The following is a 23,479-nucleotide window of genomic DNA, read 5'->3' on the forward strand; positions in this document are numbered from 1 at the left end:
AAATATTGACTCTGGTAAAGTCTTAAAGTATGACTGCTTCATTCTGAAATTATTAACTTTTGACTGGGAAAGACACTTTCTCCCTCATGAAAATATTTTAGCTCTATTCTATGAACATTACATTTGCAGATCTTACTCTAAAACTATTCTCTCGCTCCTCAGTATAAATACAGAATAGGCTTGGTTTCAATCCCAGAAATATTGTGGCTCTTCTTAATATATCAAAATTTAATTTTACAGCTAAAAAATTGCAGTTTTTATTTGTATTGTGTATATGTATGTATGTGTGTGTGTGTGTGTGTGTGTGTATGTATATATATATATATATATATATATATATATATATATATATATATATATATATTTATAATTCTATTTTTTTTTAAATTTTCTTTTAAAGACTTTGTACATTACTTTGCCTTTATTCTCAGCATCAGATTACCAGCATATTTCCTCCACTGTAGAAAGCAGATGGTTATTGTACTGTATTTTGTACTCAGTCGTTCCTTGAATTCGGTTGTATTTATTAGCGTCGATTACTAACTCAAACGGAAGACACATCGAGTCTTTTGCTAGAGAATTGCACAGATGAACACATGAGATCCGTGTATGAATGCAGTAAATGGGTAAGAGTGTGTGGGAGACGTGGTGCAGGACCAAAAATGCCAACGTGAAGCTCTTCTTCCTAAAAAGCAGCTGAAGAACATCAGCTGTTTCGGTGTGACTGCTCTGACTCGGCTGCTGATTGCTTTCGTTAAGCTGGTGTAATTCTGATCACAGGCTGCCGGGAATGCAGAAACAGTTCATTCCAGTGCTGGGCCACATTATTTTAATCTCGAGTGCCCCCTCTGTGGGCAGGTTTATTGTTGATGTGCATCATGTAAATGTGTTTGTCTGAAGAGGGAGCTAATGAGTTTCAGCAAACTTTACCCTGCCCGTCTTTAAAATTAGTCAGCTTCTGATGTCTCGAAACTTTTTGCACATTTCCTTTGCTGTCACAAAAGGCTGATTATTTCAAGTCAAATTCCAGCTGGTTTTTTTTTGTTTGTTTGTTTGTTTTGTTTTCAGCTTCATTTGTCTGCTTGTGACAGCAGAGACAGTCGAGTTAATGCACTTGCAGTTACCCTTCTTGTCAGCAGAGGTCCTTATTATCAAAGATTTGCCCTTGAAGATTTCTGTCCCTGTTTAAACCTGCACTGGTGTAACTGGTGGTTTACCTGATGGGCTCCTGTTTGTTTGTTTGTTTGTTTGTTTTTTTAATGGCTGAAAGAAAATGCTCCTGAACAATGTAAAATTACCAAGATTTTGCCTTGATTACCTGTAACACGGTCTGATTTAGATCCAAGTTGCAGTTATAATCTGAATGTGTTTCAACTGGACAAATGCAGAGTAAAAGTAAGAAAAGTCTTTGTAGCTGCTTATGAGACTGAAGCAGATGATTTTTACATTTTTCCTTCTACTTAACTCTTTAAGACCTCAGCAGCTCTTACCCTGTGGTTATCAGAATTTTTGTTACAATTTAGTCGTTGTAAGTTGTAACACGCATAAAATGATGTATTTTCCACCTATAACGTGCCTTTTTCTCTCTCCAGATAATACAGAATTAGAGTTAGACCTAACCCCAGCTGTGTGATGGATTGGGCCTTCAGAGCGTTTATGAGTGCAAAAATCTTGGTAATTTAATTAAAGCTTGTTTTTTTTAAACCAAATATCCTTGAGAGAATGTGTGTGTATATACGCGAGAGTGCTTGTAGTGAGAGATCTGGTTGACATTTCACAGATTTCTTCCAAAAGAGTTGTGCTCTGTATTGACACGTGAAAGTTCCTGTTGCTGCCTCGCTTGCACGCATCAATCCAAATTAAATGCATTATGAAACTGATGACCTACCTCTTCCTTTCTAAGGAGTAAATCTTGAACGTAAGAGCAGAAACCTGTGACATTCAGGCAGATGTTATAACATCTGGTTCACTTGTCTCACATAATAAAAATGACAGTTGAGTTTTTGGGTTTACTTGTTTTATTGTTGCTGGGGTCTTTATTTGCTTTGGTATCCGATGTTGATGTAGTTTTAATGTGAACAGGAATGTGGCCTTGCTGCCTCAGCTGCTCATCCACCTGACTTTGGCCTCAGGGCGCTGATGGTTGGTCTCCAGTGTTATCAATATGCTCAGGATGATTTGACCACCTTGACCCTCCAACAGCAACATCTGTTCTCAGTACAAATAACCAGCAACACTCCCATCTCCGGCCCTCTTTTCCTGCATTATTCCCATTTTGCCTATTAGTCTCCCTCCTCTTTCCTCTCCTGAGATGAAGAATATGTGCACAGTGGTCACGGTGGTCGTCGTTACCCGCGGTTGGAGCTTTCCAGGAAGTTCAGTGATGTACCAATCATTACGGTCTATGTTCTCCTCCGTTTTTTTTCTTCTGTTTTATTCAGCCCACTCAGCAGTCCTCTCTTTATATACCGTCTTGGTGGGAGAGACTTGCATGGTCTCTGTTTAGATAAGAACCCTTGGACCCCTCCTGCTGCAGAGACTTGCTTGCAGAAATTTAAGGAAGAACAGCTGTATTTCGAAACTTTGAACACCTCTTACAATCAAAAGCGGCGATGCTGGATGTGTTCCCCACTGAGGATTTTGTTGTGCCCGGGGGTGTTTGTGTGTGATTGTGATGGTTTGAGGAGTGTTCACAGAAAGGGAATGTGAGGAAGTGTGGGATGGGGTAGGAGAGTGCAGTGTGAGGACTTGCGGTTTACCTAACCCCAGCATTAGTGGCATGACCGCAGTAACCACCTCCAGATGTTTGGGAGCACAATCTGACTGATTATTTACAGTGAACATCGCCCTCTTCACACTGCAATGTGTACTCTTTGCTCCTTTGGCAGTGTCAAAGTTAATGCTTAATCCAAGTACAGACCCTTAATTGCTAAGGCCAAGCCCTGTTTATTGGAGGGAGGTTACATGCCTGTGAACAGATCAGACAGCACAGACCAGAGGCAGACTCACTCAGGGAATCATCTCTACCAGGCAAGCAGCAGGACGGACCAAAAGAAGCAGCTACAATGCCACTGAAGTTTGGAACGTCGAAGGCTATCGCCATCGCCTTTGGTGTTCTGACCGTCTCTTCCATCGGCGGCATGTTCACCATGATTATTCTGTTCAAGGCTCAGACCCAAAACATTACCATGACGCCACCTCCAACCCTGCCACCCACCACCATGGCCCCACCGCCAGACATGCGGCTGCCGAAGAGCTTGGTACCTCAGAAGTACGAAATTGTACTCGCAGTTCACCTCTACACTAAAATCATAGAGGAGGGGAACGGCTCCAATCCCAACATCACCACTCCGAACCAGACCATGATCTTCACGGGAAACTCGACTGTCCACTTTCAATGTGCCCAAAAGACGATGAGCATCTTTCTCAACAGCAGATACCTGAACGTGTCCTCGCCGGTGGTGTTGAACGAAAATACAAAAAGGAATATTAAAGTGTCTGGAATGAAACACCGCGATGATGAAAGTGACTTCCTCGAGCTCGAATTGATGGATCCCTTGGAGACAGGAGGGAACTACTCTTTGTTTTTGTCTTTCCACGGCGAAGTCTCGGATAATCTGGAAGCACTGTATCTAAGCAGATATACTGATGGTATCTTTGACTATGAAAGTGTAGATGATCCAAATGCGGACAGGTACGTATAAAAGCTCTGCGTATAGAATATATATCAATACATTTAATTATTTGTTGAATTTGGAGTTTCTAAAACAATTTCAGAGCTTTTCATTACTGCAACTTTAAAGTTTATGGTATTCCGTACAATAATCGGCAATTAGAGCTTAGAGGGTTTCTGAGAAAGTGAAAGAAATGTGGTCGTGTTTATTCCAGTTGGAAAAATAATCTATATTAAATTAAATCTATATTTAATTAATTTATTTTTTTTATCTGAAATCTATGAAAGTTATGTAAGTATTCTGTATTTAATGCTATTTTTAGGATTTCAAGATTCCAATTTTTTCTGGAGTGAAAAATAAATACAAAATTTAAATTTAAGTGTTTTGTTTTTTTTATAAGAAAACTATTAAGGGAAAAATATTTGGAAAGGTTTCAAGGAAAAGGACATAAAGGCTGGATGCTAAATACAAACTGAAAAGAGTCAAAGTTATATTAAGAAAAATAAATAATTAAGTAATTTCTTAAATCGATATTTCAAGAAGATGCAACTCCAAATATTAAATGATTAAATAAGTAAATATATAAGCCTTATTTTTGATTTTTAGCATTGTTCAAAGTGTAATTCCCTTTTAATATAAAGGAGAGAAAAAAATATCTATACAAGCTTACAAACTTTATCACTCAGCCATAATAACTGTAATAATTCATAATAAGCCATAATAATATTCCATCAGGTTACAGAGATGTTCAAGTTTCCACAGTGAATTAATTTCTCAACTTGAGTGTTTTTTAGAAACAGTGAGTCATCTGGATGACTAAACACAGTGATAGCTCAAACACAAAGTCATTTTCTAATATAACAATGATGCATCCCACATTTTTTCAAATCACTATTTATTTTCCACTGACGTGCAGTTCTTTGTGTCAGTTTTAATCTGACATGTAAAACAATAACCCAAACTGACTGTTCATCGTACCCTTATCCTAGATGTTGCACAAACCCATAAAAAATAATTCACAGTGGAACTTTGGCATTAAAGTTACAGAAACTGCAGCCAGGACATTTTTGTCTTTTGATAAAACTGAGTTGGCTCAACTGATTTACACAGCTTAAGATGAGGCCTAATCAAAATGCAGTTAAGCTGGAACCAGTAAGTATCCAACAGAAAGGACAAACAATATCTTTCAGAATGAAAAAACCTGTAATAATAGTAAAATAATCCATTCATAATCAATGTTTGTTACAACACGTCGCTGGGGTAACATCACTGATTGGTTACATGTGTGCTTGCACCTGCAGTGGTGTAATAAGTATTTAGTTACAAGTAAAAGTCCTGGCTTTAAAATGTGCCGTAAAAAGAAGTACACAGGCAAAATTTGCAACAGTATCAAAGTAAAAGCAATCATTCTGCAATACGCTCACGATTTTTATAAATATAATCACAAAGATCTTTTTTCAATAGCATCTTAATCTAAAGACCAGTAGCTTCAAATAAATGTAGGGGAGGAAAAAGGTCAAATTAAACTCTAAGAATAAAAGAAGCTATAAAGCAGCAAAGAAGTTTTTAAAAAAAAAGTAGCTTATTGTTTTTCTGCCTTCTCAGTTTTTGATTCTTGGATATGGTGTCTCACATTGAACTTAAAGAGTTGTACACTTATATGTTTACACATTTACAACCTCTGATCACGCACTATTCTACAGTGAAGACAATAATTTAATACATGTAACCAGCCCGTTCAGGTGGGGACCTCAACTTTTCAACCGCTACACTTGTACTTCATGTATCCTTTCGTCTTTTTCTTTTTTACAAGAGTACTGCTCACAACTCTCTCACATCTTTTTGTTTTTACACATTCATACTCATATGAATTTGTGAGAATCAGGCACATCCAAAACCTAACCAAACCAAACCAAACCCAACATACATGAACACCTAGACATAGAACACAATGAACACCTTGGGATAGTTACACACACATCTTTTTCTCAGTTGTTGTTAACCAGCTACACTCTGTCTTTTCCATTTCTCACTCATTAATGTTTTTAACAAGTTATTGTGCATTCTTTAAATGGTACAATATGGCCACAAGATGATTCACTTGCAATTAATGTAACAAATTAGTCAAAAAAGTGCAGCAACATCATAGTCAAAGACCAATAAAAGCTGTTGATAAAAGCGATGATAAAGAATATGTTGGGACATTTTGATCCAATTAAAAGAGACCTGAACACTCTCTCGCTCTCTATTCCCTGTATGCTTAGATTCATTGCTGCCACCAATCTGCAGCCAACAGATGCCAGGAAAGTGTTTCCTTGTTTCGATGAGCCAGACATGAAGGCTGTGTTTAAATTGACCATCATCCACAGGCGAGAAACCAGAGCTCTGGGAAATGCAGCCCCTTATGGTAAAAACAAGTTCCTGTGTCAATACGCGATATAGGTCACCTGCTGAGGAGTCAAACATTAACTTTAACAATAGGAGTAAAAGATGTCCTCATTATGTATTTCCTTGTCTCCCTTCTTTCAGAAAGCAACATTTTAGATGACGAATGGCAATACACTATCTTTAGAGCAACACCAAAGATGTCCACCTACTTATTCGCCTTCGCAGTGGTCGACGACAGCTTCAAATCCATCACCTCTCCAAGCTCTGATACTGATCGTGTGGAGATAAATGTAGGCTACATGTCCTGCAGGATGAATCTGATGCAGTGTTATTGATGTTTTTGTTTTTGCCAGTACACTTTGAAAGTCAGCAAAACGGGGCTAGTAGCCAGTGAGGTTTTACTATTTTTACCACTCAGTGCCATTTCTGTGTTTTGTTTGTGCAGACGTATGCTCGTCCTGAAGCCATCAATGCAGGACACGCTGATTATGCCGGCGACATTGCCAGAAAGCTCCTTCGATTCTACGAAAGCCAATTTGAAATGAAATATTCAATGGAAAAAATAGGTAAACTATACCTACTTACATCTGTGAAGGGTCTCAGTCATCCAGGTCATTGTAGTCTAAGCAGCTTGGAAAGAAAGGTGTCTGGACTTCTCGGATGAGAGGTGAAACGTCTTCAAGAAACTTAAAGAAGTCCAGGCGCCTCTCTTCCCAAACTATACCTACTTACATTTCAGTCTTCTTCTTTTATCAGCTCACTTTTGGGGTCACCCGCACAAAACGGTCTTTGTTCAGTATGTTGCTTTTATTGTGGATATAAACTCCCATGAATTAAATGTGTTGAACCCACACTTTGACTTGTTATCCACATTTTATGGCTCACAAGTACTGTTTTTGATTTTTAGATGCATCACTTACTGCTTAATCAAAATACTGTATTGAGTAGCTCATACATGTCTCATAGGGGATAATCTGGTTTTTAATACTGAAGGGTCTTTATGCTCTGATATGAAGCACCTTAAATTATGTTGTTGTGAATTGGTGCTATGTAGACCGAACTGAACTGAACTGATTTGAACAGAATTGTGTCCATTTCTTTGTGATCTCCTTAGACCAGCTTGCACTGCCAGACTTATACCCTGCTGCGATGGAAAACTGGGGACTGATCACATACCAGGAAGGATTCCTGCTCTATCAGGAAGGCGTCTCCTCCCTGTTGCACAAGGAAGATATTGCCACTGTCATTGCACATGAACTGGCACACCAGGTTAGAGAGCAGTAAAACGAATAAAGCATCTGATTTCAATCCTCTGAGTCATTTTCCTGTTAAGACCACAGACAGGAGTAGCAAAACATATGGTTTTAGCAGCAAAAGTAAAGATCATTCAACATTTTCACATGATAAGAAACACCGTTTTGGATTAAGGAAGTTGTTTTTAAGTTTATTACAACTTTTACAACAATATTGAATAGCAATGCAACCTTTCCTGTGCAATGATTTATTTTTATTTTGTTGGCAGTGGTTTGGAAATGAGGTGACAATGAAATGGTGGAACGACCTTTGGCTGAATGAGGGCATTGCTACCTACCTATCTTACATTGCTGTGGACAGTGTGGAGCCTACGTTCAATATAGTAAGTCCAGCCTTGCAATATCTCTGGAGTTCTGCTAAATGCTCAGGCAAAATTGTTTAAGCTTACAGTCTCGTCCATGTTTGTTTTCTACAGAAGGAAATATCTATCATGAATGATCTCCACGATGCGTTTAGAGAGGATGCTTTGGCCTCATCCCATCCTCTCAGTCCTGCATCAAAAGAGATCAATACGACAGATCACATCCTTGGAATGTTTGATTCGATCAGCTACAGCAAGGTAGCTAGTCAAAGCTGTTAATACACAATTTGCCACCGTGTGTTTTCTACTAACAGGAACATGTAATCTGTGTTCACTTTGTTAGGGCGCAATTGTGCTGAGAATGCTGGCAAACCATGTGGGAGAAGTTGTTTTCAACAAAGGGCTCCAAGTAAGCAAAAATGATTTTCCTTTCAGGTCCTTCCCAAGGCTTAAACGATCGTGGCTCAAGAGTTGGCAGTTCATCTTGTAATCGGAAGGTTGCCGGTTCGAGCCCCGGCTCTGACTGTCTTGGTCGTTGTGTCCTTGGGAAAGACACTTCACCCTTTGCCTGCTGGTGGTGGTCAGAGGGCCCGGTGGTGCCAGTGTCCGGCAGCCTCGCCTCTGTCAGTGCGCCCCAGGGCGGCTGTGGCTACAATGTAGCTGCCATCACCAGTGTGTGAATGTGTGTGTGAATGGGTGGATGACTGAATGTAGTGTAAAGTGCTTTGGGGTCCATAAGGACTGAGTAAAGCGCTATACAAATACAGGCCATTTACCATTTAAACTTAAAAACAAACAATAAAACTAAAGGGTTTCACTTGACTGCCAGTCTGCAGTTGAAACTCACTTCTGCCAAGACAATCCAAATGCAGAATCCTGGAAACGTTTTCATGAGAAAATCCAACCATTTTGATGATGTCATGGCTCATGTATCTGGAGCCACGACAATATTGAAAGAGGACACAGATGTAGCAATCGTACGTTTGATGCTTTAATTAGCTATTAAATCTCATCTAATATGCATATAACTTGTTTGCTTTTGAAACCAAAGTCTTGGCAAATGTAAGGAAACGGAACATTTGTGAAGTCCCTTGTGTGCTACAAAACTCTGAGCGCCTCGCAGGCTTTTGAGATGGATGGAAAGGAAGAGCAGATTTGGCTGGCCATAATTGGTGCCAGATATTGACACATAGGCTTACGTAGCCACAGCTTGTGGCATTACGAAATGAACTCACTAATTTTTGTCCACAGGATCAGGATTTGTCCCACTGTAGCTGTCATCCCTGTTAGTCTGACTTACTGAACTGGGCCACTTCAGCCCCCCTGCAACTCTGATGTTGGAAGAAAATAGATGGGTGGAATTTATGAATGCAGCTTAGCAACAAAGCTTGCAAGTGTTAGCTGATAACTTAGCACTCCAGCCTTTGATCCAAATATGGTAACTTCTGCATTTAAAAAAAGAAAAAAAGACACGGTGGTGGCCAAAATGCTAATAAGGCATCACAATCTGCACTCCAAAACCAGTGGGTGGTGTCACAGTGGTTACGCCCATCCTTTGAATACAGTCTTTGATCCAGCGGTGTATTGTTTCAGTTTAGTCGTGTAAAATGATCTTTGGAAACTTTTGAAACAACTGAAAAAATAATAATAACACAAAGTTGTAATTCCAAAATGGATCAGGCTTCATTTGAAAGGCAACACTTTCTAGTTTCATAAAACTTGTCTGTATATCATGTGGCTAAAATAATCCCAAACCCTCGACAGGTTGCAGGTAACCTGGTGTATTCGAAGAGGTTAACCTTTTTTTTTTTTACCATCAATAGACACCAGCTTCTGTCATACATCCAAATTGAACATGTTGAAAATAAAGCCCTCAGTGCTGCTCTGAACGAAAGCATTCCAACATCTGGTTCGTGTCTGCAGAAATGGGGAAGGCACGCAGCTTTTGTCCACTTGTGTTTTCCACTGCCTCATGCAAAATGAATAAGGGTGTTGTGTTTTCCTTGTCAGATATACAAGGAAGAGGCTAAATGTCTGTTCAAACCTTCATTTTTGTAACACACCAAACTCATTGTGAATGTTCACGTGTATCCGGGCAGAAGACTAAAAACAAAACAAACAAAAAAACAAGGAAAAACTAAAACGTTTTTTACTCAGAGATTTATTACAACATCACATCTCCCTCAGGTCCAACTGCTCACAGCTGCAATTGAATCTTTTCACCCAGCTCTTATTCCAACAGCTCCACGGGGAAATAATTCTTTTTTTGTGCCTGATGCAACTGTGTCCACTGTTACTCAATCGTTCTGATTTGCTCTGCTTTCATATATTTCATAGATGTATCTCAAGGCCTTTCAATATGGAAACGTAGAAAAGGATGACCTCTTGAAGTATATACAAATGGTAAGATGATAAATTATCCAGGCTGTTTTATTCTGCCAAATTTCTGTTGCTTACTCTATGCGTGCCTTGTCATCAAAATCATTCCCACACTTTCATTGCCTGAGGATTAATCACAACATTGTATTTATCCCAGATTTTAAGTATTTTGGACAAATCATAGTTTTTGGTCTGTGTTTTAGCTCATTTAATTTAAAACAATGGCTAGCACATTAAAATGCCAAACAGCAGCTTTTAGAAAGCAAAGACCTGCGTGGTATATTTAGCTCTTTTAAAGCAAAGGGTTCGAAAATGTTCAGATACTAATGAATTCAGTTATCATAAATCATATTTACAAATACATCGGGTTTGGACTGCACATGGAAAGATATTCATTGGCTTGTTTAATGTTGGCAGGCTGCGACTCAGAACCGCGGTAACAAAGCTGTCCGCAACACTGATGACATCGCTGGATTCATGAACCCTTGGACCACCCAAAGTGGCTATCCTGTCATTACCATCAACACTACCAATGGACAAGTCTACCAGAAGCAGTTTCTCTTCAATAACTCTGCCAATTCCTCGTAGGTGTCTTCCACATCTTTCTACAAACTTGACCTAACTTTGTGTAAACCAACTATTTTTTTTCCAGCCTAGACAAATCTGTAATAAAATCATCTAGCTTGAGTTAACATTTTGTACCACTTTTAATGATAATACAGATTAAATAACCATCTGTGGTAAAAAGTCAAGTTATTCAATGAATAACTCACATCGTTAAGAAAGTATTGGGCCACAACTGATTTCATTGCTTTTGGATGCGCCTTTGCCTTCGAACTCCATGATGCTGCCATGATGAATCATACAGGGTCCAGACTGGGATACCTCCAGATCCTGGAGACTCTGGCATGATAGTGGCACAGATTAGGTTATTACAAAGGAAAATAGATTTCATGCTCATGTTTTTGTCTCTAAAATGCTTCTTTTCAGTTTGTGAGCTTTAAAAAGTCTGTAAAACTCACAATTATTGCTCACTTTATTTTCTGGGGCATGTGAAACTACATCCAGTGTAAGATCTACCTGTTCTTTTTCTGTTTAGCAATTCATGGACAGTGGAGATTGAGTTCATCTCAAATGCGTCGTCTAAATTCGAGAAAGTGTATTTGTATAACAACAAGCCAGGTAAGATGCAGGAGAACACAAAGTATTTTTTATTTTACATCTTCTGTTTCAAAGGGAACCAGAATAATGTTTTATTTTATTATTAATGTGGGATGAGACATAATCAAGCCATTGGTTAAAAAAACAAACAAACAAAAAAAACACAAGATTTTTCAGTGAAATGTTTATTTGCCCCAAAAGTTCTTAAATCAGCTACAAAGGCTTTAGATATTCCTGGAATGGAATTTTCTTTAAATGCACAAAAATAAAAATTGGCCAAAGAAATGTTTTGCATATATTTTAGGAGGTATAGAAAACCATTAATCACATACATCGTTAATCATCCTTAGTGTTGCTGAATTTGAATGACATTTGTGCATGTAATGTTGCAAACACATACAGTGTCAGAATAGTTAATCATACAAACTGACTTTCAAGACACAAAAAAGCATCAAAACAACTACAGATAAACAGATGTGAATCCCAAATGCCACCTGACGTGTCCGTGAAAAAATACAGAACAAAAGGAAGCGATAATGGGAATTTATCACAAAGAGTAAAAGAGTTGCAAAAATGACATCAAAGATATACGAACCAAAAAACGGAGATACAAAAACATCTGGGAGAAGCAAAATGACTGCACACAGTGCATCTGCTTTCAGTTTGGTTGTCTTCATGTTTTTACTTCTTAAGTCTCGTCTCAGTCTCTGTCAAGTTTCCTTTTTCTCCATTCAAGTGCTTCATTTTAACTAATTGATGTCTCGTGAACAGTAAACAAAGAAGCTTTCATAGCTAAGAATGGTGAATGGATCCTGGCAAATATCAACTGCATCGGATACTACAGAGTCAATTACAATCCAGAAAACTGGGAACGCCTTCTAGCACAGCTGCAGAAGAATCGGCATGTAAGTACTGGGCCACTCCAGTTTTACACATTTTACTGGGTGATTTTTACTGGAAATATTACGACATCTTATCTTCTGAAGCTTCTTTGTTCCATACCAGGCAATAAATGCAGGGATTTTGTGAGTTATTGGTTAATTATCAAAATAAAATCTAATTACATTTATATAAACTGACAAGGTTATATTGAAGAGAAATAACTTATTGTCGAAGGCAGATTCATTGGACTGCAAAGGTTTTCTAGAGGCTTTAAAGAGCAACAATAAAAGCATCCAAGTTTGCTTCCTTTATTACACAGTGAAGTTTGATAGATTGTGTTGGAGGGTAAGCCAGAGATGCTGTTTGAACAAAGTAGACCAGACCAAGAATTGGCCTTGAACCAAAAGCTCAGAGGTTAACTCAATCCTTCAAAGCGAACATTTGTCGTCGTAGATCCCGAGTTACACAAAAAAGGCCTTACTTGTGCCTCACGTATAACTTTTACAACTAACCTGCTTTTTTCTGGATGTACGAGTCTGTAGTTCTATCAGCAATGTCGTCACCATGTTCACGGATTGTTTGGTTGGTTGATCTACCACTCAGTTGTTCATGTTCTGTCATCAATAATTCGCGGTGCAGAGAAAGAAAGCTTTCTTAACGCCTGTGACTTTCCATCCAGTGCAACGAACGGGGCAAGGGTTACTATTGTTACAGTTTCTGCTACAAAGCACACACTGACTAAGGCAACTCCTCTTAAACACTTGTCATAAACATACCTGAATTCCCTATGACACTGATTGGGGAACAAAACAAATGGTGGAGGGAGAATAATTTTGTGGACAAACACGGGATAGCAGGAGTAGAGAATTCCAGGTTAGTGGGTGGGAATCAGATGGCAAGGAAAGTCACGTTCAGTAACCTTTAAAGTCATTTTTAATAACTTTAAAATGGCAGCTCCCAGGTAAGAAAGAAGTAGCGCTCGGTGGCTCTCTAACTTTGAAACTCTTGTGTTTTTCCAGAGTATCCCGCTGTTGAACAGAGGGCAACTTATTGATGACGCATTTAACTTGGCAAGGTACTGACTGTGACCTGTTCATTTAATAAAAAAATAATAATGCTGTGCTATTAATATATTAGATATGTTAAGCGATAAGAGGAAACTAGAACGTCATTAAGAAGTCCACTTAACTTAACATGCAGCTTTGCATCAGGCAGTGGTTTGCTGAATATTTAGATCTGGCCTTTTGAAAAACTCTCTCATTCTTTCAGTATTAATCACAAACCCCCTTCCAAACCAAACAGCCTAACATTATTAAATGTTATTTGACATTTATTTTACCAAAGAACGTGGCTACTTTGCTCCAGTTTCTAGGGAAGGCATTTATTTGAGATAATGAAGTATATTATATGTGTTTTATTGAGATATTGGATTAGCTGGAGACTGTCATGGTAGGCTACACCCTGGACAGGCTGACACGCTATCACAGAGCTAACACACGCTATTGACACCCTGCTGCTTATTGCAGCTAGCTGGACATTAACCCTGTGAGCTCTTGTTATGATCGGTGTTATCCCCAGCTCTAACCCTAGTCTTGGCAGTCGGGGTAAAAAAAAAAAAATCCTTGTAACTTACAGGCATTACTTACATTTTTCCCCCAAAAATGCCCTTTTGTTTTTCTCCAAAACTCAGGGTTAGACATGCCAGTGATTTCAACTCATACCTCAGAGAGTTAAATGCAAATAGATAATTTTCTTTAGACAACAACATTTGTCAGCCATCATTATTTTACTCATCCGGTCATCTGTCCAGGATAGGGTTGAGTTTTGTTAGAGCCAATTATTAAACAGGCAAATCCCGACAAGTCACAGCGGGCACTTTAAATAAAGTCTGAGACATTTTGCCGCTGCAGTATTTCTAAAAAAAAACATTTTCCATTTGATCTGATGCTAACCAAAGACATCCCAACCAAATTGTGGAGACTTAATTTTTTCATAACATTTAGCTGTAAGAAAATGTGATTGTAGAAGCAGTCCCATTGGAGGTTGTATAAATAAAAATGGCTAAAGCACAGGCGGTGTGTGGATGCTCCAATATTGCTTTTTTGTGAATTTTGAATAAATGGCTGTACTGACTGAGATCTCACTCTTGTTCTAATCAGGGCTAAACTTGTCAACGTGACTCTGGCTCTGAATTCAACCCTTTTCCTCACAAAAGAGACAGAGTTTCTTCCCTGGGAGTCAGCGGTCAGGAATCTCGAGTACTTCATCCTCATGTTTGACCGCTCTGAGGTGTATGGACCCATGCAGGTATCTGTCATCTGTTTTCACTAGTTGTACAACTTGTCTTATGTTATTATATTTAACAGGCTTAATGTGATCTTCTGATTTTGTTGATGTTCAATAATTGGAACAATGTGCAGAAAATATTGTATACATTGCCGAAACTCTGCCGTCTCTTCCTGCAGACATACCTGCGGGAACAGGTTAGAGAGCTGTATAACGTCTTCAAAAACGACACGGACGATGACCGCGTCCCACAGAACGATCACTCCTTACAGTAAGTAAGATCTTTATTTTTAAGACGGAATTCATCCTGAGTTAATCGTCAACAGATTTACACATGCTTGCATGTAGTTTACGGTTCATAAAATCACACTCGAGTCCAAAGGTGCTAATAAAAAGCAGATGTGTGAGTTTGTATTTTTGCCTTTGTGCTGTAACAGATGTGTGATGTGGACTGTCAGTGTTGTTTTAAAGGAAGCAGTTCTCGTGTCATCAAGGATCATTTAAAGTGGTCTGCTTTTTTCTCATATAAACTGTTGCAGGGGTGGATGTTCATGTTAAACACGGCCAAGGTTTCAAATAATGACTTCATCAAAAAACACAGGTCTCAGAAAGAAAGAGTGGGGATATCTGTTAACTGGACTGTTCTAGTAACGTATAAGAATAAAACTGTAGAGCTGGAAGTAAGAATGATAAACTGTAAACTGATTATTTGATAATTAATCTTTGTTTATGTGGCACAACAATATGGCATTATAGGTCGACGTGATAATGAGGGTAGAATTAGTCTTAGTGGTATCATTTTCACCTTTCCTTAGAAATTGCCACTTGTTAGTCATTTATTCTTCTGTAACTGCACTTTAAGTGTCACTAAGAGTACATTCAGCTGCTGAAAATTACGCCCCAAGTTAGAAACATTTACCGGGTAAATGCTGAGCAGTCACTGGCTGTATGGCTAGACCACAAAGTGCTACCAAAAGATGACATAAAAGAAAGAAACTGGAAGCTTTCAATGAACGCGTAGGCCCTCTTGGTTTCAAAACCATTGGTAAAACAATTCGTTAGAGAACTGTCAGTGTTAGATGAGTAGTAAGAGTCCATTTAAGGGTTAAAAAACTCCTGTCTCCAAATTATTCTCATATTTGGAAACACTCTGGCATTTCATACCTTTGCATTTATCATACAAAATGTTGTTCCATCCTAAGGTACACCCAGCTCTTAGCCATAAAGCTGGCATGTTCCAATGGACTACCAGAATGCGTAGAGATGGCTAAGCAGAAGTATGCCGCCTGGATGGAGCGCAACAATACCAACAGGTGTGGACTTTTCTAGAATAAGTATCTTTGTTTTCTGTGTCACACTTTCTGGAATTATCCAATGATCATCTAACTGTATTAGCTTTCCATATATTCTGTAGCTTTGCTCTCCGGTAATGATTTAGTAAAGGTATGTGTAATCTAATCCCTCTTTCATGTCAGTTGTTGGTATCTGTGCATTGTGGATGTTGGTAAAGCTGCACTTGGTGGGATTTTCAAGCAATCTCACTCTAATTTTCAATTCCAACATCTTTTCCCAAGCAAGTGCTCTGGTGCGCTTACAGCTAGCATTTTTGAAAAGTTTCCAAGTGCAACTTTAAAAAATTGGGACTAAGACTGTATATAAAGGATGGACGTAGCCACAATGACATCACTAATTGGTTAGGGACCTTGAGGCGTGGATCTGACTAAGAACCTAAGGAACAACACGACACTCATCTGCAGTGTCGGGGAAAAGCAGACAGTGTATTCTCTCAACCCCAAACTGGTTGCAGTAAATAGCTGCCCCTCTCCAAGCCTGCTTCTGCTGCAGGTGTCTTCCTGTAAAAAAGGAGTTCTTCCTTCCATGTTTCCACATGTTTGTTCATAAGGGATTGTCTGATCGCTGGGATTTTCTCTGTAATATTTGTAGGACCTTCGATTTCCTATACAACAAGCTTTGAGGCTACGTCTATCTTTTATTTACAGTTAAATACGTTCACTGCATGTGCTTGTTACTTCAATGTGGAAATGCCTTTGTGCTTGACTGCAATACTGTGTGGATATGTATGCTCCATGTTATACTGTATACACATTATAAATTAGGGCGGGGGGGCATATTCTGGATTTGTTATCTTGTGTTCAAGAAAATCAAAATCATCTTCAGAGAAGTCACAGAATAGTAACCAAAGTCTGACATCCATGGATTCTTTTATATTCTTTAGCCTTTATTTTGTCCAAAAATGCTCACTTGGGCCGTGTATATGTCTGACTTTGCCAGATGTGACAACAACTTCAATCTAAAATGAGTACATCAAGGATAAAATGAGATTTAATTAGATTTAATTATGTCAGACTTAGACATTCTGTCAGTTTCTTTTGCTATATCACTATACTAAAAAGCAAGACTGCAGAAAGACAAACAGACACTCGTCTCACACTCATGACTCCAGCATAGTGAACCCAGCACTTAAGCTCTCAACTTAATCACTTACTGTAAAACCGCTAAGCACACTTTGTCTTTTTAATCTGGGGGTGTTGAAAGTCAAGAGGTCGAAATAAATATTTTCGCCATGCAAAACCTGAACATGAAATGGGAATATAATTCAGATGTGGATACACATGAATACCATATTTCCTTTATCATGCAACTCAGACATTTATGATGGGATACAAATAGACTATAAAAGAGGCTAAAACAGGTCTTGCATGTAGCTGTGCCTCCAAGATCAATAAATGGCCTTCAGATTATTTTATCCCAGTTAATAGATTTCATGTTCCATAACAACAGCTTTTTGTATCAGAAAGAATTAAATAGCCAAAGCTCAAAGTGGTTTATATTTGCTTTATCGCTCCCGCATTCTTGGCCTGCATGTTACTGCAGTGGTTAGCACAGTTGCTGCAAAGCAGAAGGCTGTAGGTTTGAATCTGCTGCTCTGCACGGCGTCTCTACCAGTGGTATTTGTGGAGGTAGGGAAATGAGCACGATTCGTGATTTGTCTGTCTCTACGGCTCTGCCAGGATACCTCAATAACACAAGTTGAAGAAGTCCTTAAGAACCTGGATGGATGGGACATCATTTCACTTTTCAAACTAATTTAGACATCAGGGGACATTTTCTCTTTTAGCATATGGACTTTTCCAAATCTTAAAAAATCTAGCAGTGTTGTGTTTTCATTGAATTTTTGATGGGTGGGCAGATGTTGGACCATGCCATTGGATGTCTTCTTTTTCAATTGTCAACAACGTCAATAATTTGAGCATTTTCTGTGACTTCTGTAAACATCGATATATAAACCACATACATAAACTGACAATGTTCACAGTCTACTATACTGATGAGCCATTTCTATAAAGTATAATGGACTGCATTTTATTTTGGCGGGTAGAGTTTTTTCTTATACTGCTGATGAGATTCCTTCTGAAGCAAAAACATGTGATGTCAGCCGTCCAGCACAAAGAAAAAAATGTGAAAATTAGATGGTCCTGAAACAGGAAAAATAAAGTGTGTGTGTGTGATTCAGCATCCACCCAAACCTGCGGTCTGAAATCTACTGCCAAGCTGTGGCTGCTGGTGAGAAGGAAGAGTGGGAATTTGCCTGGGACATGTATCAGACCTCCAGCAACACCTCGGAGAAAGAGCAGCTCCGTCGTGCTCTGTCCTGCACCAAGAAGATCTGGTTGCTCAGCAGGTAAAGCATAAAATCCTAAAGTGTATGCCACATGTGTAAACTGTTTTAATAAAGCAGTTCCCAATACACATGGGTTTTATTCATTAGGTTTCCAGTAAGAGCCTTCCTTATCTTGCAGATACCTTGATTACACTTTGGACCCTGAGAAGATACGTCTGATGGACGTCGCTTCTACAATTTACTACATAGCCCAGAACTCAGCGGGGCAGGCGCTGGCCTGGAACTTTATCAGAGCAAACTGGGACTACGTCAGTCAAGGGTAGGTTACTATTTAAACTGCTTTTAGTCCCTCTCATATTGGTTTTTACAGATGCCATCTCATTTTCTGAGTCATCTCTTTTGCACTGTGGATTAGACAAACATACATGATGCCAGTATTCTTGGGTTGAGGTTGATGATAGGTCACATTTCCTTCAGTGATGAGTGTTTATTTAGCCTTTTTATTCCAACAAATTTACAAGGAGTTTAAGAATTCATGGCTTACCTCAGAACATACACTTATAAAGGTGGAGGAGTTTCCATAACACCCCAGTTAGATGTGTGAAAACTCTGGATGAGCTCAGTTTTTGGCAGTATGACCTCATTTCAGCTGGCTTGTAAAAATGTGAATTTGCTCAGTGGCTTCCTGTTGTAGAATTGCGAGTATATTTCAATGGTGTTGGCACAAAGCAACAAAAACAACCAACCCACAGCAGCGTGTTTCTTTTTTTTCCTCCTATTGATTTAGTTCAAGAAGACAATAAAATGCAGCACTGTTGCAACCATTGGTAGCTATGTTTCTGACTATTTAACAGGAGGGACAATGCAAAAAGAAAATATCCATATATGGGATTACCTGGCTTGGTATGGATATGATCTTGTGGTGTCTGCATTGACCTTATGGCTCTAAGTTTAATGTGATTAAATATTATCTCCTTTTTAGATCTGTTTATCTATGATGGCCTTCTGGAGTGCAGTTTGAAGGCCATAAGTTTTCAGCCAAAAAATGACCTGCCTTTAAGAAGACGTGTAGCCTGTTTTAGGTCGTGGTTTCAGGTTTTTCCTCCTGAATTCGACATGTTCATTCAGTCTCAGCTGTGCCTTCAACCCACTTGCCAGCATCAAACAGACTAACCAAGACTAGATAAGAGAAATCTTTATTGGTGTCCACAGGGGAAATGTAGTTGCTTGAGAAACTTGAAGCTAATGAAGAGCAAAAAAAAACAACATTAACAGTACAAGTTTTGCTAAGAAACAAGCCAACAGTGTCAAGATAACTACAATATTTTTTCAGGATTGGGTGGAGACCAAAACTGAACTAACAAAGTAACGTTACCAGTTTTTGGTTGAAAATGAAAATATGGCGAGGGCTTGGGGTTATATGGCGCCACCACATGTTTCTCGATTATGTTTTGGCTTCTGCTTTATGCGCAGAGGAGACATATTTGCTGCTTCATCACAGAGAGTCGAGGGCCTCGGCTGGTTCAGGGGCCAGATGTTTATAGAGCACTTTTAGTGACCTGTGAACAAACTAGCTGGGCCATAAAAAAATCAGGCATTTATAAACAGTCGACTATAAAAATCCTGCACTGTGTCATCAAGTGCAAAGGTCCTGTTATTTAATCACTTCTTATCATTACCTCTCCTGTTTGTGCTGTTACCAGGAAGTTAAAATAAACTGTATCACAGTATAATTAAAGGGCGGCGGCGGGGGGGGTCATTTCGTGGCCACACTGACATGCGAACGTTATCTAAAGTAAATTATTTAATCAGCAGGGGATTGAAACTCAATTTTTCCTTGACTAATCATTACCTGTCATTACCAAGTTCATAATGTAAAACAAATGAAAACTAACTAAAACTAACCATCAGTATCAACTTACGGTAGTTGATACTGATGGTTAGTATCAACACTTATAAATGAATCACTTGAGTTTCACTGAAAACTGTTGCTAATATTTTACCAGGGACGGGGCGATGCTGATTGCAGGAGTGACCAGCAGATTCTCGACAGAGTTTGAACTGGAAGAGGTAATTTACCAGTCATTTTTATTGCTAAAATGAGTATGAGTATGCAGGAGTATGAGTTGTCTTTCTAATCACAATCCAGTAATCTGCTCACACCAAATCAGATACACCCCAATACTTCATTTATTTATGACTCCATAATTAATCTTACTTACCTTTGACAGATGACACAGAATTTGTGTCATTAGCTTTATTTCCCTTGTACTAATCAGCAGTTCTCAAAACTCTTCTTCATTAACACATTTAACACGGTCATTTTTATTTGTATGAAGTTAACTGCTACAAATGACACATTCGTTTCTGAAATCTCACTTGACAAAAGCTGAATGTCTTATTTTTCAACTACGTTTCAGCTCATATTTATTCAATTACATAACAGGTTACTCACATATTATTTACCTTCAGCCGCCCTTTTACCTTTTTCAGCAAACATTTACATTTAGCCACATATCAACATTCTTTATTTTAACTTTATATTAATGTTACTGTTTTACTTTAGCTGTTCTAATCATCGCTTTTAGTTTTTTTTATATTACTTCCAACTATTTCAGATCTTTAGCTTTTTTTTTTTAATTGTTGAATTTATCATTTACATTTAGCTTTTTAAACATTCATAACTTACTTTTAGATATATTTTAAAAATGGGAACTATTGCTTTTCACTTTTTCAATATCATGTCATGTTTCAGGTAATTAAATTATTAGCTGTTGTTTTAACTAAATTACTTCGTTGTATCTTTATCTTTCAATACATATGTAACTTACATTAGTTAAATATTTTATTTAACCGTTTTTCATGATTATAAATATGACATTTTCTTTTTTAACCTTCTGAAAATAATTTTAAACATTTTACCTGCCAATACTTTTGGCCTTTAAACATTACTAAATGAGTATTATTTAAGACACTGTCTGTGGTGTTTTCATTATTTATGCTACTTATTTGAGCTTTTTCAACATTTCCAACATTCACAGCTGTTCAGAAAAGGGAAAGAAATGTAATTTCACATGCTGTTACTTTTAGCTATATTTTAACAGTGGCAACAGCTGCTTTTAGCTCTCTCTTTTAGCTTTTTTTTTTTATCTAAATGCTAATTACAATATTGTAGCTATTCTTTTAGCTAATTACTCCAACATATCTGTATCCTTTTCAATATGTGTAAATTAGATTCAATATTTTATTTAATCATTTTTTCATGAGGGCATAATTACATTTTCTTTTTTATCTTTTAAGTTTATCTATGAATTATATTTTATTTTTAACTCCAAATATTTTAACTGTTGCACCAATTACTTTAGGCCTTTCAACATTGTTGAATTATGTTGAGATCATTGTTTTATTCACCGTCTATAGCATTTTCATAATTTATACTACTTTAGCTTATATTTCAAGTATTGTATTTAATTTAATAATGTTCAAAAACTGATAGCTGCAGAAAAAAGAACAGAAACGGTCTTTCACATGCTGCTGTGTCATGCCAACACCTAACTTTGTGTTTTTTTTCTCACCCCTTTGTGTCTACAGCTCATGCGTTTTCAAAATTACGACCTGGGTGGTGCCTCCAGGGCTGTGTCTCTGGCCATCGAGCAAACCCAAGTGAACATCCAGTGGGTCAAAGAGAACAAAGACGATGTTCTGCGGTGGTTCGAACAAAAAACTTCTTCTGTAAGACAAAAGGAGTACTAACAGGTTCAGAGCCTCTGATCTGATTGCCAGCTTATTCTCTCGAAGCTGCACATTTTTAGTCAATATGACTTTACAAGAAAAAGAATTGAATGTAATTCAATTCCAAGCTGAAATATGACTTGTGCAGCACATAGTATATTATAATAAGTACTAAGAGAAATGTTCAGTATTCATGTATATACTTCTGTGCATTATTTATATCATACACTCAATGAAAATGGAGAAATAAAAACCAATCTGTTCAACATTTGTGAATTTTGCACATAATGCTAATGAAGGATGTATTAGCTGTATGGCTGCATGTTAAAAAATTGCATTTATCCTAGAAAATCCATTGTTGCTTTGCATAATTGCTTTTTAGGGGTTTGTTTAGTTTAGTTTATTTTAAGTGAAAACAAACGTCTCTTTGTTCCATTTGCTTCTGTTGCCACTTTGTCGTTTGCAAAATCTATTAAATGTGCTATAATCAAGAAGCCAAACTGATCTTGCGTTGCTGAAATTGTTATATTTAATAATAAAATACACACGAGCCTTTTAATTGTGTTACTTTGGTTAATGGGTATTGCAACAATGTCACAACTGGAATGCTTTTGGGGTGTGACTGCTTACAGTTAGGAAAAACGAAAAGTTTGTTCCTAATATGTTTAAAAGTTGATGTCCCTTACCCAAAGAGACTATATGTGTGAAATTTAAATTATACAATTTTAGGGGAAAAAAAAAAACAATATAAAACTTGAAAATCGTCAAAATTTGTCTGTTTCTTAGTCTGTATCTGCAATACAGGCACACTCTCTGAAGTGCATCAAGTTTGGTCTCAGTAGTTCTTTCCTGAAAATATTGAAAGCATTAAAATAAAAATTGTTTCCCCAAATTTTGTTGCATTGCTCCTATGTTCTAAAATGCATTAATGATGTGAATGTGATTGTGATTTGAGGCTTTATAACTGACTTTCCCTGAAGAAGAACCCCAGCTGGGTTTGTGACATTAAGCTCTAATTAGGACACTGTATGTTCCTCTGCACACAGTGAAACTTTAATTAGCTGAAATCCCAGTTTTAGATCCCCACCTTAAAATTTGACACAAAAACAAAGCGCAATCGTCATTTAACACACATTCATTGGTTTTATTCAAAGCACAAAGTCATATTGTCCTTTAGCTCAACCACGAAGGAGTATTAGAGCCACATTAAGAAAAAAAGAAATTAGCGTTCATTTTGAGATTAAAGTCAGAACTTGTAGATGAAACTCAAAATACTAGTTTGAGAATAAAGTTGAAATGTGAAGATTACAATTGTTGTTTAAAGCCAAACAACTGCCACGGCTCCTGCAACCTCTGCAAAATGCCTCGTGTAGACGATTTAGTGAAACAACTCGATCAGCTGTCTCATCGTGATATGACATCCATCTTTATTGCATAGCCATCGGTATCCTTGCATGCGTCCACTGCCAGACATTGGTTCCGGTTTGTTTTTTTAACTTCTGATCAGCTGCAGATTTCTGCACCATCTCTTCAGTGTTTTTTAATTATCACCGCTCCGTGTTTATGAGCTAAAAGACAAATAACTTAACGCAAGACATTTTTAATTTCCACATTTCTTTCCTTTATTCTCAAAATATTATTTAAACTTTAATCTTAAAATTTTGTTTTTATTCTTAAATTGATCAATAATTTTTTTTCTTAACGTGGCCCAAATAGGTC

At 37.8% G+C, this 23,479-nt stretch overlaps 1 protein-coding gene across 2 annotated transcripts; it reads left to right on the forward strand.

Moving 5' to 3' along the window:
• The first annotated feature begins 362 nt into the window (after positions 1-362).
• On the forward strand, positions 363-23,402 carry anpeplb (alanyl (membrane) aminopeptidase-like b). 2 transcript variants are annotated; one of them, XM_026172566.1, is made up of 20 exons: positions 363-3,694; positions 5,939-6,081; positions 6,204-6,352; positions 6,508-6,628; positions 7,177-7,331; positions 7,585-7,698; positions 7,792-7,935; positions 8,021-8,086; positions 10,015-10,080; positions 10,474-10,640; positions 11,156-11,238; positions 11,989-12,122; positions 13,119-13,174; positions 14,259-14,406; positions 14,565-14,656; positions 15,588-15,698; positions 17,921-18,088; positions 18,207-18,347; positions 20,035-20,098; positions 21,620-23,402. In XM_026172566.1, the coding sequence occupies exons 1-20, from the start codon at positions 3,066-3,068 to the stop codon at positions 21,779-21,781; spliced, it is 2,913 nt and encodes a 970-aa protein (XP_026028351.1). In that variant the 5' UTR covers positions 363-3,065; the 3' UTR covers positions 21,782-23,402. The 2 variants fall into 2 exon arrangements, with proteins under 2 accessions (XP_026028351.1, XP_026028352.1); XM_026172567.1 differs by lacking the exons at positions 17,921-18,088; positions 18,207-18,347; positions 20,035-20,098; positions 21,620-23,402 and adding an exon at positions 15,800-15,944.
• Positions 23,403-23,479: the final 77 nt, after the last annotated feature.

The sequence above is a fragment of the Astatotilapia calliptera genome, chromosome 7 (genome assembly GCF_900246225.1).
Source record: "Astatotilapia calliptera chromosome 7, fAstCal1.2, whole genome shotgun sequence".
NCBI classification, from domain to species: Eukaryota; Metazoa; Chordata; class Actinopteri; order Cichliformes; family Cichlidae; genus Astatotilapia; species Astatotilapia calliptera.

What these genes read in the sequence shown, in the direction of transcription:
- anpeplb (XM_026172566.1), top strand. Translation starts at nt 3,066, where the DNA reads ATGCCACTGAAGTTTGGAACGTCGAAGGCTATCGCCATCGCCTTTGGT. An exon ending in TTTGTATAACAACAAGCCAG is followed by an intron (nt 11,239 to 11,988) that starts GTAAGATGCAGG and finishes TCTCGTGAACAG; the next exon opens with TAAACAAAGAAGCTTTCATA. An exon ending in AAGATCTGGTTGCTCAGCAG is followed by an intron (nt 18,089 to 18,206) that starts GTAAAGCATAAA and finishes CTTATCTTGCAG; the next exon opens with ATACCTTGATTACACTTTGG.